Source organism: Parasteatoda tepidariorum, chromosome 10 (assembly GCF_982258835.1).
Source record: "Parasteatoda tepidariorum strain Cologne lab strain chromosome 10, Ptep-v5.0, whole genome shotgun sequence".
Lineage (NCBI taxonomy): Eukaryota > Metazoa > Arthropoda > Arachnida > Araneae > Theridiidae > Parasteatoda > Parasteatoda tepidariorum.
In genome coordinates, this window is record NC_141764.1 from 35,031,877 (window position 1) to 35,048,325 (window position 16,449).

A 16,449-nucleotide genomic window follows, 5' to 3' on the forward strand; every position below is an offset into this window, starting at 1 on the left:
CTTCTTCTTATTCCCACACATCAAAAATAAATTACGTGGACAACGATTTTCGACCCCCGAAGAAGCGGTTGATGCACTCAAAACGTATGTTTTGGAGTTACCTCAATCGGACTGGAAAAAGTGCTTTGAAAATTGGTTCAAACGCACGCAAAAGTGTATTGATCATCATGGAGAATATTTTGAAAAACAGTAAAACCAATTTCGATCCTACATGTTTGTTTTTTCATTAGTAGGCCAGAAATATAAATAGCAACCCTCGTATGGGGATTATTATTAATCAAAATAAAACTTTTTTTTCCAATGCCCTCCCGATTAGCATTCGTCACTCAGGTATCAGAAGGGCAGATTTGTTGGTCCCTCTTTCAGGCGTACCATATTAGCTGAGCTAACGTTACTTCCACAGTAAGAACAAACAACGGCATCAAAATAAAACTAAAATTTTGAAAATTAATCCAAAAAATTTAAATGGCAGAGTCGTCAAAAATAACAAATCGAAAAAGGTAAACAGTTTTGCGTATTTCGAAAGTATAATAAACAACAAAGGAGGAATTGATGAAGTTAAAACTAAATAGATTAAACAAAGTTCAAAGCACTTATGCTGTTCTCCGTGATTTCAGGAAAAACAAAAACATAACAAATTCCGCAAAATGTAGAATTTTCAATATTAAATCTGACCTACTCTATGGATTGGTGACATAGCACTGCAATAAAAATAACGTGAAAAAATTTCAAGTATTTATTAACATCAGTTTAAGAAGAATTTTACGTATCAAAGGGTTCCCTAGAATTTGCAAAGCTGAAATCCTTAGAAAAGCAAAGCAGATACCAATTAAACTAGAATTTAAAAAACGTGAATGGAAATATATTGGTTATGTTCTACATAATCATGAAAAATTTAAAGTAAAACAAGTTTTGAATGAAACCCTCAGGGAAATAGAAAATAAAATAACTTAAAATTCATTGGCGAATGGCGTTATATATCCTCTATGAAAACGAGTTTATCTAAATATTTGATCCAGGAGTTTCATTGTCTTCTGGTATAGGTTCAAAATTGTGCAACTGGCAAGTTGAACATTGATTAGCCGCAAATCGAATATGGACTGTCTGCTAAGCGACCTAGATAAAACGAAGTATTTTTCTTTTGTGGGGATCATAAAAATTAAGGATTACAAGCTGATTAATTTTGACTGAAACCCATAGTTACGGAAAGATTACACCCGGCTTGCACCGACCACAGTGCAGGCATAAAATATCCTCAATTGTAGACGGATCCTCTTGCCGTCAGGTTAACCGTGTGAGGTTTTCCTCTCTATGCAACGCAAATGCAAGTTAGTTCCATCAAAAATATTTCCCAATACTTTATCCAGGTGTTCCCTTATCTTCTGAGTTGGGTTCAAAATTACAAGGCTACGAAGTTGAACATTAGTAGTCATAACTCAAAAATTGGGTCGGCTGTTCAACGACGGCTATAATATGAAAAATAGCATGATTTGGAGAACTAAATCAGAGATGCCGTTAAATAACAGAGCTTACAAGTTTGCTTTTTTTTTCAAATAAAAAACATCATATCTTTATAGTATAAATACTTAGTTTTTCATTTAAAAAAGAAAAGATATTACTTTTTGGCGTACAAATTCAAAAGGATTATTTTTTGTTTCTATTTTGCGTTGAGGAAGACGATAATTAATACTATGTAATTTCATAAAATGTAATTCTTAAATTAAATGGTGCATCAATCTGAGTTCTTAAGAAGTAAGGATTGATAAATGCGTCTTTTAGTGGACAACTTTAATCGATTTTCATCTCAAACAATAAAGCAAAGAAAATCTGATTTAGTTTTCGCAGCCGTTTCAAGACTTTAAGGCGAAAGAAAAAAAAAATAAAGAAGGATTATTTAAAATCCAGATCATTAAAAAAAGGACGTCTTGCACTTAATCCTCTGAAAGTTTGACATTTTTCTTCAAGAGTGCACCTCTTACTATTTTTCGAAAAAAAGTACTACTGTAAATGTATTTTCTTTTATGTCATTTTTTCGAAAACATTTGATTGTAGATTGATAAAAAATTAGTTCTAGAATGACAAAAAGTCAGTTAAACTGTCTATTTGTTTTTAAAAATTTGTGTTTCATACTTATTATGTAAAGACCTTTGAAATTAAATAATAAATTAGTCTGTAAATTGAGTTATTTATTTTGCGTCACCCACTTTTCTTATTACAGTAATTTAAAATGATGGTATTATAAATAATGCTATTTGTACGTGAAAATCCGATCAGGAGAATTTTGCGCAGTGCACACTAACCATGCATGGTAAACCTGTTATGCTCAGTTTCTTTAAAACATTAGTTGAATAGCCGGCCCAATTTTTTGGTTCACGAATACAAATATACAACTCTGTAGCCTTGCAATTTTGAACCCAATCCAGAATATAGGGGAACTCCAGGATCAAGTATTGGGAGAATTACATCTCTTCTTCCTCAACAGATAGCGCTATTTCCAGTACTACTGTTTGTTGAGTGATAACAGTTTAAGTAGCCAGTATCAATGTAAAGCAAATTCGGGTTAGTTCCATCAAAAGGCAAATTTCTTCCAATACTCAATCCAGGAGTTCCCTTATCTTCTAGATTGAATTCAAAATTACAAGGTTACAGAGTACATTAGTAGCCGTAAACCCTAAATTGGGACGGCTGTTCAACCTCGGTTATAAAATAGTTTAAGTAATTATAAATAATGGTTCAAAAAATATTATTTAGGTTAAGATTTACTTGCACATTTCATAATTCGCTAAATAGTAAGTGCTTATATTATTTCCAATTTTGAATTGCTCTTTTTGACTTACATGATAAGCATGATGTATCTAAACTTTACTCGTAACTTAAAAAATGCCGGTAGTAAATGGTAGCTTCTCCAATGTTGGCAGGTATGTAAAATAAAAGCTTCATTTAGTTAATTGAGAGAAGTGATTAGAGAATCAGTACTTTTTGAATTCTCTAACATACAAAGCAACTCAATGCATAGAATGCTGTCAGTATTTTTCAGTTAACAACTAAATATTGCACATTTGTACGTGTTTAACTCTCAACACCTTTTTTAAAGTTTCTTTTCACTGTTGGCTGAACCTGATAGGGGGACCACGCTGAGAAATTATCTTAAGATGCTGAGAAATCGAATCTCTCTATCTTCTAATTCTTTTTTTATATCCGTCATTGACAAAATGTTTAGTTTACGACTACTGATGTTCAACCTTGTAACTTTGAACCCATTCCAGAAGACAAGGAAACTCCTGGATCAGTAAACCCAGAGGTATTGATTTGTTGTGGAAAAATGGAGGACTTAGGGACTCGACAGATATAACGTGATTCAGTCACCATTTACTACACGGGGAGCCTTCAGTTGGTGGGGATCGAATCCACGACCTCTGGCACATGGACTCAGTGCACTACCAACCAGACTATGCCAGCCGCTCTATTTTTGCCAAAATACAGTCTCTGGCCATGTTATTAGACGTACTATAGAATTTTATGTAAAATTATAATTATCAGTTGATATTATACGGCTGTATTATTTTAACTCGAATGAAACCGGTTTGCATTTGTTTATGCTCCTGTATCAATTGGTTACCATTGTAATGCAATACGTTAAAAAAGATCTCTTGAATAAAAACCCATAACATGTATGGTTAAATATTCCATGTAAAGTCATATAATTATTAAAAAACTACAGTGCGTCAAATAATTTGATCTAATTATTATAGTATACTGATATATTGCTTAATATAATACATATTCTATTTTTATATAATCTATCACCTAATTTATATTATATATTGTCTAATTAAGCCTATTGATACGCTAACGTTAACAAGTGCAAACCGGTTTCAGTCACATAAAAACAGTAAAGCTGTATAGTATTACCTGATAATTAAGATTTTACATAGAATCTTATAGTACGTCTAATGATTATGCTAGGGACTGTAGTGATTTTTTTCTAAAATCTAAAATAAGAACTTTGTAAATAGCAGAACTTCGGCCCCTTACTTGGCTTATAATTATTTGATCTTGTAAAAAAAAGTAGTTCGAAAAAAAATCTGACAGTAGAATTATATTTGAATGATTTATTCAATAAAAATTATTCTTCTTTTATCTGAGTAATAACATTGCTTATTCTGAAGGATACAGTTGAGTAAAATAGACAAAACAATTTTAATTCCCTTAGATTTTTCTTTTTAAAAAATATTACCGATTTAAATAAAAAAAACATATTTACAATAACCTTTTATCATCTCAACATGAAATTTAGTTTAACTTCAGCTTATTTAACATTTATATAAAATAAAATCTTTGTTAAGCTCACATATTATCAACAGTAATAGAATGCCTTCCTCTATGACTGTATATCTTCCTAGTGACTGTTTTTTTTTGGGACAAGTGATGAAAAATAAATCACGTAAAATTGCTGCTTTTTCTTCAGGTGTAACAAAACTAAAAAAATTAAGTTGTGACAATTAAATTAATTATTGAAGTTGTGACATATTATATTGTTTCATTAACATTAAACAACTAACACTAAAAAATGGAGTTACATATTTATTATAAGTCAATTTATCGTTTGACGGTGATTGCGCAGTGCACATGATTTGACAGAGAATATGATTTTATTTGCATTCGCTTTTGATCGCAAAAATATGTACAACTATCATGTAGTATCTTTTTCAACAACATTCTCCAGTAAATCAAGGAGAGCTGAAATCTGTGGATTCAATTCATCTTGGAAAGAGTGACTAGTTTTTTGCTCCAGAACTAGCGACTGCAATTCTGTGACTGTACTCAGGAATAGAGGTGACGACCACATTACGATTTCTTTCACGTGATTCCAATCAGCATCAGTAAGTGATTGCTTTAAAATTAGATTCTTCTTAATTCCTCTCTCAGATAGTATAAGTTCATTTTTGTATCGCTTCACTTCATCGATACTGTTATCAAAAGATGCATTCAAAAGTATGGTGGCCCTTTCAAGAAAACCTTTACTCAGTGCATACTCTATACAACTACGACAAATAAGTCGAAATTCTGCAACATTTTCAAGAGAAGACAAGTTGTAATTTATAAATTTTTGTAACACATCGCCTACAATGAACGGCGCGTCTATGAATCGCTTGAAATAATAATTACCCCATTTTCGCAAAATATCTGCTTTAAATTGTTGAATTTCCTCTACCGTCTGGAAATACCAATTCAAGAACTGGTCCACACGCTCATGGTTGGGCAAAAATATTAATGTTAAATAGATAACATCCGGAGACGACATAGCTTTCTTAAATGTTTCAATTCCCACAGATTGATAAACCCATCTCAAGAAGGACTCAGCTGCTTGGATGTTACCATCGCATATCCACTCAATACAAATATGCCAATCACTAAATCCAACAAGCCACGATATTATCAGTTTATTTTGCTCTCTTTGTCCTATAAGATTGATTTTATAGGGATAACATTCTGGTGGCAAGGTAGATTTTGATAACATCACGTGAAGCGAATTCAGATTGCTTAAATAAATAAAACGCTTAAATTCAGGCCGACCAAACATAAAGCAGATAAATAGATTAATCTCTTCTTTGGAAGCATCATTTAATACCCTATCAGCGATGCTTATATTTTCTAATCGCACCAAACGCAACAACACTTTGCAAAGACATTTATTTTTCAGAAAGGATCGTCTTAGTCTTAAAGGACTGGCACACCATATTTCTTTAAAAATCATCATTTCATTTACCCTCCTCTTAAAACTAATATTCTCCATCATACATGCATAAATGTCTTCTTGCAGATTGTCTAATAGTTCAAAAACAGTGGACAAGAATATTCTTCGATAGGGCCAACTTTCGAACAAAAACGTTAATACACCAGAATGATTCCGAAAAAATTCGGTCATTTGAGTTGAACGATTGACACGAGATAATAAAAAACATAAAACATCTACAGTTTCTGAAGAATACTGACAATATATATGGTTTGGAATGCTCATACCTTCAGTAGCTTGTAAAAGCCACTGACTCAAATGATCGTTTTTCTCCTGCTCCGACAATTTTTTCCAAAAATACTTTAGGGCAACTTTGTTACCAATACGAATCGAGAAAGTAATCATATTTACATCAATACTAACCTTATTATCGTATATGTTTTCAGAAGCCATGAGTTCAGTTAGAAAACTCCCTAAATTATTGTCGAGGACACATGTCCAATATCTTATCAAATAATTCCGGTGCCTTCTAAAGCTGTCTCTACTAAATTGTTCTGAAATGTTCTCCCACAAAATTGAAACATATTCCTCTAAACAATGAGAGCAGGCTATCTCATACAAATCACGAATATCTAAGCTTCCATTATCGAATAGTTCCTTAAGGGATTTTACTATGTCAACTGTCCCCTCAACTGTCCAATAAATTGCACCACGCTTCATGTAATACTCACAGAGTTTTCTTTGATGTCTTATCCATCTGTAGTAACTACGAAACAATTCCCACAACTGCCACTGAATGGGTCGAATAACGTATGAGATTTCGCTCCTCAGCGATGAGGGCAAAGAGCTATTGGACAATTTGTTCAATATTCTTCTCTCTAACTCATACATGACTGCGTTATCGTTTGAGGGAGAAGATAAGAAAGAAGATGTCAATTCATTCCTTATATCAGGCGCCGTCCATAGCCCAATTGCAATCGACACTACTGCTATATGCTGCAGGGAAGGAGGTTCAGAAAAAATGTTTATGAAGACGATTTCAGTTGATTCTGTTTTAGAAGTTTTGAGTGTCCAGCTTCCAGATCTCTTTTCTTTGCGGACTCCATCTGTAAAATACAATTTTTAAATTTAGTTTTGAATTAAAGATTCGAATAAAAAGAGAGAACATGATGCTTACGTAATTTATAACGAACCTAAGTCATATATTTAATATGCATGTTACTAGTTAAGGACAAGAGTGGCGCCAGACTTAGCCCGACAGGGCGTCAGCAATGCCCCGACAGGGGGGCTAAGATAATTTTGAAAATAAGCAATAATTTTTAATATGCGAAAAATAATTAATATGACATAGACATATTTGTTCTGATAAAAAATTTATCATGATTCAAATATTAACAAAGAAAAAATATAAAAGTGATATCTGAATAAATAAACAATATATGCACATCCATCATAAGATTCTACAGTGTTCTCAATTAAATATTCTACTCAAACAATGCAACTCAAACAATAAAAAATTTATGCACAACTAGAAAAAATTCCAAAAATTCGAGCTTACTACTACTAATGTTTAATTCCGTAGCCTTGTAATTTTGTACCTAATCCATCAGACAAGAGAACTCCAGGAGCAAGTAGTGGAAGAAATTTTTGCATTCGTGGAGGACGTTTTGATAGCCCGCATTTGAGTTACATGGAGAGGAAAACCACGAAATCCTCCTACGGTTAGTCTGATACCAAGGGAAGAAATGGTCCGCTTACCACTGAGGATATTTCACGTCAGCACTGTGGTCGGTAAAAGCCGGGTGTGGAATTCATATCACTCAGCCATCACTGGGATTCGAACTCGGTGCACCTCATTCGGAGGAGAATGCTCTATCCCTTGAGTCCAACTTTATTGAGTAATAACTCTGCGGCAGGTACCAATTTTCCAATTTTATTGATTGGTACCAATTTTATTGATTTACTTAAATTTAATCACCTTCAAAATGTAAATGGGAATTCAATCGTAATTTTTGTAGAAAAAAAGGAAAATAAACCGTTTTTCCTCTAAACCTGCAATGAATGCAGAAGCAACCACGAGGGTTAGTGAGCAAAATGAACAGGTAGCGGAGCCTTCCAGTTCTTCAAATAATTGTTAAATTACTAGTTATTAACATGCATACTTAAAAAAATACGAAAAACATTTTTCAGTATTAAGAATTAATAATTAAAAACTGCCATCAGCTGGAATAGAGCCCCCGATCTCACAGTTTTGTGTTAGATTTCATAATCATCAGCCCCAAATATACAAACCTGCCTTGTGGATATTTTTTAAAAAATTTTTTTAAATTCAATAAATTAAGTCATTTGGATACTTAACATTCTTGAAAAATGCTTTTCAAATTGATCAGTTCATTTAGAAGTAAACCATAATTCGGCTTATCTTATTCATTTTCAGCTTATGTATATATATACACCAAAAATTATTCAAAACTAGATTAGATATAACTCAAGGACTGCAAACTTAACTGTCGGATATAAAACCTTATTTAAGATTGAAAATGGTAAAACGAGGAAAAATCTACATTCCTCGAATTAAATATTTTAAAAATAGTCTGTTTTTAGGTTATAATATTCGTAATTACCTTAATAAACTTTAATCGTAATGTCGGGGTTCCGCCGATGGAAGACATTTAATATATACACACTAACGCTTTATATCAATTAGTTTTAGAATTACAATTATAGAATAATTATTATAAGATTATTATAAAATTAATATAGAATTAATAATTATTATAGAGTGAAAGGTTTTAAAAGACAAATATTTGTTAATGTTTAATATTTAATCTATGAAAAAACATAACACATATTGAAATCTAACGAATAGCCCCTGATAAATTTCGTGACAAAAAAAAAAAAAAAAAATTGAAGCTTGATTGATTTCCGGATTTTAAAAACACCTTCTAGTTTTACTATTCAATCAAATTGGTTTCGATGTCGCTTGTGACTGTGTCATTCAACTTTTGAAATTTCAATTGTAGACCTAATTGTTCGATATCCTTAAAAAAAAAATTTGTTTTTTTAAGATAAGCAGTAAAAAAAATCATTGCATTGATTTTTTAAATAGTTTTTTGACTAAAATATTTTTTTCAATCTAAAAGTTATGACCATTTTCTTACGTATAACTCATTTTAATACCGCATTCAGTATTTTACTTTAATATACATATTTTTCGATCCCATCCTGAACTGTCTTGGTCTTCTCTGGGAAGACATTTACTCTACTCCTCTTTTGGTCTTTGATTTTCTTCAGGTCAACGGGTTCATAGATCTGGTCTGACTTCGCCAGGCCATAAGAGGATAAGAAGCAACAACAACAACTTTAATATACTGTGTTACTAGTGTTCACGTCACGAAGTCATTCCCGTCTGGCAGGTCTGGAGAATGGGAACTTATTTTTAACCTCTCGAAAACTGTAAACTTTTATTACCATGTTCATTCGATTGTTTAAAACAAATAATTCACGCTCTCAAAAATGGGGTCCCATTCTCAAGATTCGCCAGACGTGAATAAGGAAAGCAAAAATAACCTGAAAAAAAACCCAGTAAAGTATCTTAAGAAAAAATGGAAAATAAAAAAGAGAAAAAAAAATTAGAGAAATCGCGGTAGCCGAGAGTGAAACAGAGAATGAATGCGTTACTAGTCCAACCTTCGCTACATCGCACAAGACAGGGGCAAGCTTCAAAATTTTGACTGAAAGAAATTGGTAGTTAAGATCGTTATCTAGAATGTGATAAGCATTCATGACCTCTTGGAAATGGTCTAGCTTGCAACTGGACATTGAGGAATAAACCACAATAGCAATTGCTTGCTGCACAAAATTACAAGATTTCGAAACTTGAAATTACAAAGGTATGAAAAAAAATGTACAAGGAGTACAATTGAATAAAAACTATTAAATTTTTTTTCGAAAATTTTTCGAATTTCGTTAAACTTGTAAAAAATGCCATTACTCTGAAATCCAAGGGAAGGTAATTGCAAAATTGAAATTTGACGGGCTGAATTTATTTATTTATTTTCAAAATTCTAATTCGTTTGAAAGTTTTTGTAATTGTATTTTTCTCTCTCCAATTGTTTAACTCTTTTTGCTATGCTTTACAATTTGTTTTACTCGGCAAAAACTAACTTGGACACTTAAAGTTACAAAATGTGAAGAAAAATTTCGAGAATTTAAAAAAATTAACAGTCGTTAAATAGTTCAAGAAATTTCAACTGTTAAAATTGTACTACGTGGGACTCTCTGCAACTTACAGAAATGCATTTGCTGAAAAGTCCATTTTCCATTATGAATTTAAGCCAATTTTTTTCCGGAATTTCTATTTTGTCGAAAGTTATTGCAGTTTTAAGTGCCGTTTTTAGCCATTTTTTTTTCCATTTTTCCTTGCTATAAACAATGACTATTGCTTTAGAAAAAAAAGTTTCCCCTCGAGATCTTAATTTTATAAGCTCGCTCTTGTAAACTTTAATAAAATAAGTATAACAAAAAAAAATGTGATTGGTTAGATGTTTCCAGGCATACATTTTAGCATTTGTATTGAACTTTTTAGGCTATATAAATGGGTCAAGAGAAGAAGAAGAAAAAAAACAGTTTCGTATTTGAATTGTTATGTGATTTAAAGTAATCGTTACATATTATTATGTACACAAGTTATACATTTTTAGTAAGTAAAATGACTTCCTATCGTGCCACTCATTCTATATTCTTGAAGTACATTTTTTTTCTCAAGTACAGTTGATTATTTTTTAAATCTAGGTATCCATTCATTTCGTTGTAATTAACATGTTAATAAACTGCTTTGCATAAAATTATACTAATTTGATAGTTTATAAACAAAATGATCTTTTTTTATCAACGTTTAATGGAAATAAAAAACAATGATGAAAAAGAAACAACCACATGAATTGAAAATTGAAGCCTCTTAAATTAATAAAATAAAAAATAAAAAAAATAAAAAACATTTAGTTTAAATTTAACCAATGAGTACTTGATCAAAATCCAATTATACATACTTCTTCATGAACATAAATTAGAATTGTTGCTTAAAATAAAATAAATTCTGCAAAAGGCCATTCCTTTTAAGCACATTCGTAATCATTATCATAACAGACAGACTACAATGAGTACTTGATTCAAAACTAATCATACGTAGTTCTCTGTAAGCATAAGTTAGAATTGTTGCTTAAAATAAAATAAATGCTGCAAATGGCCATTCCTTTTCAGAACATTCATTATCATTATCATAACAGACAGACTATAATGAGTACTTGATTCAAAACTAATCATACGTAGTTCTCTATGAGCATAAGTTAGAATTGTTGCTTAAAATAAAATAAATGCTGCAAATGGCCATTCCTTTTCAGAACATTCATTATCATTATCATAACAGACAGACTATAATGAGTACTTGATTCAAAACTAATCATACGTAGTTCTCTATGAGCATAAGTTAGAATTGTTGCTTAAAATAAAATAAATGCTGCAAATGGCCATTCCTTTTCAGAACATTCATTATCATTATCATAACAGACAGACTATAATGAGTACTTGATTCAAAACTAATCATACGTAGTTCTCTATGGGCATAAGTTAGAATTGTTGCTTAAAATAAAATAAATGCTGCAAATGGCCATTCCTTTTCAGAACATTCATTATCATTATCATAACAGACAGACTATAATGAGTACTTGATTCAAAACTAATCATACGTAGTTCTCTATGAGCATAAGTTAGAATTGTTGCTTAAAATAAAATAAATGCTGCAAATGGCCATTCCTTTTCAGAACATTCATTATCATTATCATAACAGACAGACTATAATGAGTACTTGATTCAAAACTAATCATACGTAGTTCTCTATGAGCATAAGTTAGAATTGTTGCTTAAAATAAAATAAATGCTGCAAATGGCCATTCCTTTTCAAAACATTCATTATCATTATCATAACAGACAGACTATAATGAGTACTTGATTCAAAACTAATCATACGTAGTTCTCTATGAGCATAAGTTAGAATTGTTGCTTAAAATAAAATAAATGCTGCAAATGGCCATTCCTTTTCAGAACATTCATTATCATTATCATAACAGACAGACTATAATGAGTACTTGATTCAAAACTAATCATACGTAGTTCTCTATGAGCATAAGTTAGAATTGTTGCTTAAAATAAAATAAATGCTGCAAATGGCCATTCCTTTTCAGAACATTCATTATCATTATCATAACAGACAGACTATAATGAGTACTTGATTCAAAACTAATCATACGTAGTTCTCTATGAGCATAAGTTAGAATTGTTGCTTAAAATAAAATAAATGCTGCAAATGGCCATTCCTTTTCAGAACATTCATTATCATTATCATAACAGACAGACTATAATGAGTACTTGATTCAAAACTAATCATACGTAGTTCTCTATGAGCATAAGTTAGAATTGTTGCTTAAAATAAAATAAATGCTGCAAATGGCCATTCCTTTTCAGAACATTCATTATCATTATCATAACAGACAGACTATAATGAGTACTTGATTCAAAACTAATCATACGTAGTTCTCTATGAGCATAAGTTAGAATTGTTGCTTAAAATAAAATAAATGCTGCAAATGGCCATTCCTTTTCAGAACATTCATTATCATTATCATAACAGACAGCAACAGGGTGATCATTAAATATTCATTACATTAGTTAAAAGTCTTGTATTTCAAGTTGTAACAATACTTCTCTTTTGAGCTATATATTAATTCTAATTATTTTAATTTGGCACAATATTCATTGGTTTGGTGCACTATTTAAATTTTTGTTTAAATAATTACAAATGTTTATCAGTGTTACAATTGGGTACTTGCACTTTAAGAAGAAGGAGACCTCCTATACCCACACATGGGACTTATGACATCAGCGGCATCATGAACTATGTTTCTCTATGCATATTAGAAAGTTAATTATTGTTAAGTTAATTAATACAGAGCTGTATCGCACATCGAAATTGCTGAAATATAATTCTATCTCAACTACTTTTTTTACTTAACTTAGAGTTATTATTTGTTTATATATTTTATTCTAATCACGATATATTTTTATTTTGAGTACCTGGCAAACTTCTTTGCATAATTAGTTTGTTTATGTTCCGCATGGCTTCGTGCCTGTCTTTGTGTTAAATCTCTGCGTAAATATATAATAAAAGAATTGAAATCTGTGATAAAGAATTTCGAATGAATTGATACTTGAAGCTTGGCTTTCTCGAAATAGAATGGAAAGAACAGTTGCTATCAAAAATGCCACTTTTGATTAATCAATCAGGATCAAGTTACTTGGGAAGTGGTGGACTGCGCTCCGTAATTGTCTCAATTATGACCCCCACCCGTTTCCAGGTAGATCCCTCTTCTCATTGACATGTGAGGGGTGCAATTTATAAAAATCAAGCACTAACTTGACAATAAGCTTTTACTTGGCCAAGAAATGTATCAAAATATATTATGACAAGTTACTAAATTCGAGATATTGCAAGCACGATTAGATTTACAATTAGAATATAATACATTTACTGATAGTATTGCATTTATCAAAACAATTTCATAATCTTTATGGGTTAGTCAATTTACAAATGTGCGGAATTATAAATTTTGGAATTAAAGAACGGGTGAACTTAGCCATTTGCGAATGTTGTGTTATTCTCCTTTCAACTTTTGATTTATTGTGAATAAAAGAATTTGATTAGGACACACTTAAACGCATTATTTTGTTTAAATATAGTACTCAGTGTTTTGTAGTTAAAATTAAGAAACAGTTTCAATCACGAGATTGCTTAAGAGTAAGAATAGAAATTTTTTTAAAAGTTTTACAAAACAACTCCTTTATGGTTTTACTTCATGAAGTAAAAATTAGAATATTGAGTGTAACTTTCTAATTTTGGGAAAATCAAGTTAACATAGCTTCAGTTAATTTTTCTGATATTATAATATTTTATGAAATTTTATCTTAAAATTTGTTGCAAGATTTTCTTATTAACTCTAAAAATAAAGAAGGAAAGTCGAATAATATAAAAATATCAAACAAGATATCAACTTTTATTTTTAAAAAAAATAATTTATAAGAAATTCTTGCAACGCCTTTTATGAAAAAAGTTATATTTAAAAAAAACGTGTACTGAGACTATACTGACTCGACTATCATTAGTTAGAAAGTTACACTCAGTATTTTAAGTTTTGCTTTTCTTAACAAAACCTTCGAAAATTTGTTTTTTTAAGCTTTTTTATTTTATAGGATATATTAGGATTTCTATCAAGTGATTAAAGATTCTGCCTTTAAAAGAAACTTATTTACTGCACTGGATTTTTGACCGCAATTTTATGTGCAAATCAACTGCTTGATGGGGACCATCTATCGATGTTGCTGAGTACAGTCATCAATGTGGGGAGTTTATTATGTCTTTTTTCACCTCTCAAAGGGTACCTCTATATAGAATCGAGTTAACAAGTGTTATATACATTATACTATATAAGTCCATGGTTACATACTACTGAATTGGTATTGATATTATTAGTGTAGTTATAACACATTTTCTTATTGCTTTAGGTACTAGTATTTTAAGAAATTTATTTCTAGTAAATACCTGGTATACAGCACTAACAAAATATAAGTATTTGTTTCTTAAATTAATTAGTTTAATTATAAATTTATGTCGCAAATTATAATTCATTACTGCAATTAATAAAAGTTCTTAGGATTCATGGGGCATTTAGTAAAAAAATATTTAATGTCATAAAAGAAATTAAATATATCTTTACTATGATTGGTAACAGGAACATGGGAAAGATATAAACGCATAACACGAACAACGTGAATAACATGAAAAATATAAAAAATAACATAACTTATTTCTTTTATTCTTTTCCAACGTAACCATGTGTAAAAAGATTAAAAAGCTTAGAGAAAATAACCTATTTTAATACTTATACACCTGCATAAAAGATTTTTATTTAAAATAAATAAATTTAAATGTTGAATTCTCTTCTCAAGTACTGGAAGTATAAAATATCTGCATCGCAACTTTAATAAAAAATAAAAATGTTTTGTTAAAAAACTAGATACGGCTGATGTTTTAGGCATTTAGTTCTCTACACAGAAAAAAATTTTTTAAAGGCATGTAAAATATGAAATAATCGTAGCTTTTAAGTAATAAATTTTTATATTTTCCCAAAACGCATGTTTTGCAAAAAGAAAAAAATGCTCTTAAAAATAGCAATTAATAAAAATAAATGATAAGAGCGAGAGCAAATTGTGTAGCAATTATTCTTTTTTGAAAAAAAGTTTTGAAGTTTTATAAAAAAAAGTTCCCAAAACTAGATTTCCTTAAATTTTTTTTATTTTCATAAACTCGTCGCAATTGCTGATATATTCAAACTTTGATGACGGAAACGTTATTAAATCCACAAATCAAGAATTATAAGCAATTTACATTATAATTCTTATGAAATTGGATCTATATATCTCATTTACGTAATATTTTAAAATATCACTTTTGACTGTAAGTTCATATTCAATAATTGAAGTCAAATAAGTAGTTTGCATTTTACTTCTTATTAAAAAATTGAAATATTATTATAGCATATTTACTTACAATGAAATTAATCTAATTGCATTTCTTAAAATTTTTTGAAAACCAGTCGCAATGGCTGATACAAAAAAATTTTGAACACGTGTGTGAATAAATCAACAAATGCATATTTGCAATGTATTCATAAACTATTAAAACATGAATTTGCATTCCCGATTGCAATACAAATTCCCGATTGCAATTTCACCAAAATTTTTTGTTAAATAATTATATAATCTGCATTATACTTTTTAATAAAATTTAGTAGCTTAAATAAAAATTAATAATTTTTTAATAAAAAGTATTGCATATATAAGAGCGAAATAACATCTCCGTTTTATATTTTTTAAAAAATCGAACAAAACTCTTTTTCCTAAGTTAATAAGAAATACTTTTCTATTTCACATTACAATTAAGTAAATTTTATTACCGAAAATAAATCTTCGCATTAAAAATTATTTATTAGTATTTTATTATATTTCATTTAACTATATATAGAATGGGCATAAGTACTTACCATTATCATTTTCCATAGCATAACTTTCCATCCTTACAATTTTAAACACCTACTCACTTTCGTCTGAGTACACTAAACTATGTTTCTTTTCTTGAGGATCCTTGCACTCATAAGGCTAAACCCCGTACATTTCAGAGCAATTTATTCTTAAGTGCATATGTTGCCCATTCATCAATGTCGAATGCGAATTGTTCACTTCCTTGAATAACCACACCTTACTAACTCTCAAATGAATGGTTTCTTATCTACTTTTTCTATTGCTGCTTTCTAACATAACAATACTCAGGGCCCGATTAACCTCTGAAAATAGGGGAAGCATAATAGAATTTTGGAGCCCCCCTAACTTGAGCAAAAGAAATTTTTGATATTTTTCGCCCATAAACAATACATTTTAAAGAGACAAGAACCATGTGAAAACTATTAGAACCTTAGAAAGGAATACAGAGATCTTATGCAATCATGTTGGGCCCTTCTTTACGTGCTTTATAGTAACAAAAACATGTTAACAAAATTTAAATATTCCAATAAATTAAATTATAAAATTACTTGTTGTTATAC

The 16,449-nt window shown here is 30.2% G+C and overlaps 1 protein-coding gene across 1 annotated transcript; it reads right to left on the reverse strand.

Annotated features, from left to right (window-relative positions):
• Positions 1-4,571: 4,571 nt before the first annotated feature.
• Positions 4,572-16,172, reverse strand: LOC147802494 (uncharacterized). Its single transcript, XM_087153014.1, has 2 exons — positions 15,892-16,172; positions 4,572-6,843 (listed from the first exon to the last, which is right to left on the reverse strand). Exons 1-2 carry the CDS (start codon positions 15,920-15,922, stop codon positions 4,694-4,696), a joined length of 2,181 nt encoding a protein of 726 aa, XP_087009140.1. The 5' UTR covers positions 15,923-16,172; the 3' UTR covers positions 4,572-4,693.
• Between the last annotated feature and the right edge of the window lie 277 nt (positions 16,173-16,449).